This window comes from Bison bison, unplaced genomic scaffold (assembly GCF_000754665.1).
Source record: "Bison bison bison isolate TAMUID 2011002044 unplaced genomic scaffold, Bison_UMD1.0 scf7180017864057, whole genome shotgun sequence".
Taxonomy (NCBI): domain Eukaryota; kingdom Metazoa; phylum Chordata; class Mammalia; order Artiodactyla; family Bovidae; genus Bison; species Bison bison.
In genome coordinates, this window is record NW_011494629.1 from 2,530,597 (window position 1) to 2,531,624 (window position 1,028).

The 1,028-nt window shown below is 58.4% G+C and overlaps 1 protein-coding gene across 1 annotated transcript in view; it reads right to left on the reverse strand.

The window, feature by feature from the left end:
• LOC104985737 (constitutive coactivator of PPAR-gamma-like protein 1) overlaps nucleotides 1-185 on the reverse strand; it is a 116,559-nt gene extending 116,374 nt beyond the window's left edge. The window contains exon 1 of the mRNA XM_010836060.1: nucleotides 3-185. Coding sequence (XP_010834362.1) covers nucleotides 3-185 — 183 coding nt within the window. The remainder of the gene's footprint in view (nucleotides 1-2) is intronic.
• Between the last annotated feature and the right edge of the window lie 843 nt (nucleotides 186-1,028).

Consider the following 1,028-nt stretch of genomic DNA (forward strand, 5'->3'; position numbering starts at 1 on the left):
ACTCGGACTCCGGCTTCGAACTTCGGTCCCAGCCTTGGCAGAGTCCGCGAGGCCCAGCCCAGGGAAAGGAGCCCTTGGGCCCAAGGGACGCAGCTGTGCCTGCGCGAGTTCCCAGGAGATGTCGGGGCGGTAGCTTCATCTCGTCCCCTTCCTGGTATCCCAGAGCTGGTCACCGAGGACCACATCCCGGCTCCAGGATCTGGCCACCCCGCGACGGCCTTATCCCCGGAAGCCGGTCAGGCAGCCCTGTCCCCGTCCACTATCGGAGCCGGTCACCTCAAGGAGGCCGCGTTCGGACCTACGGATCTGGTTACCCTGAAAGAAGCCTCATCCCGGAAGTCAGTCACCCTAAGGAAGCCCCATCTTCTTCTCGGGTCCCGTTATTCCGAAGAGGCCCTGTTTCGTTCCCAAGGACCGGTCACCCAGAGGAGGCCCCTTCCTGTCCCTGTGCCCGGTCACCCCCGAGAAGGCCTTATTCTCGGGAGTCGGCCACCTGAGGAGTCCCAAGTTCCATCCCCTGGAGCTGGTTCACCCTGAAGAGGCCTCAACCCAATCTTGGGATCTCGTCAACTCGGGGAGGCAGCGTTCGTTTTGAGAGCCAGTCATCTGAGAAGGCCTAATGCCTGGGGTCTGATCACCCCAAAGAGATCCCGTCCTGGTCCCACAGGGCCAGTCATCCCGAGGTGGGACCAGTGCTCTGGCCGAGGCGGCTGCAGAGGGAAAGGTGGTCAGGACCTGGAAGTCCGGATGTAACTAGGGGGAGGAGTGAGCAGAAGTCCCAAACGGAGAAAGGAATCAGTTTCTGCGCTGTGTGCTCAAGTGTAGTTACCGGGTTTTAGAAATGATCAACCGCTCTCTCACCTTAATTGCATCGGTATCTTTAACTTGGGAAATAACTCTCCAGAGTTTCGGTTGTTCACAAGGAGTAGGGTGGTAATTCTGAGGAAGTTGGAAAAGTGGCAGATTGACCCCACTGCCTGCTGGGTTTACTGCTTCACTGCTTTTTTGGGAGTAATCTAAGAGCCACA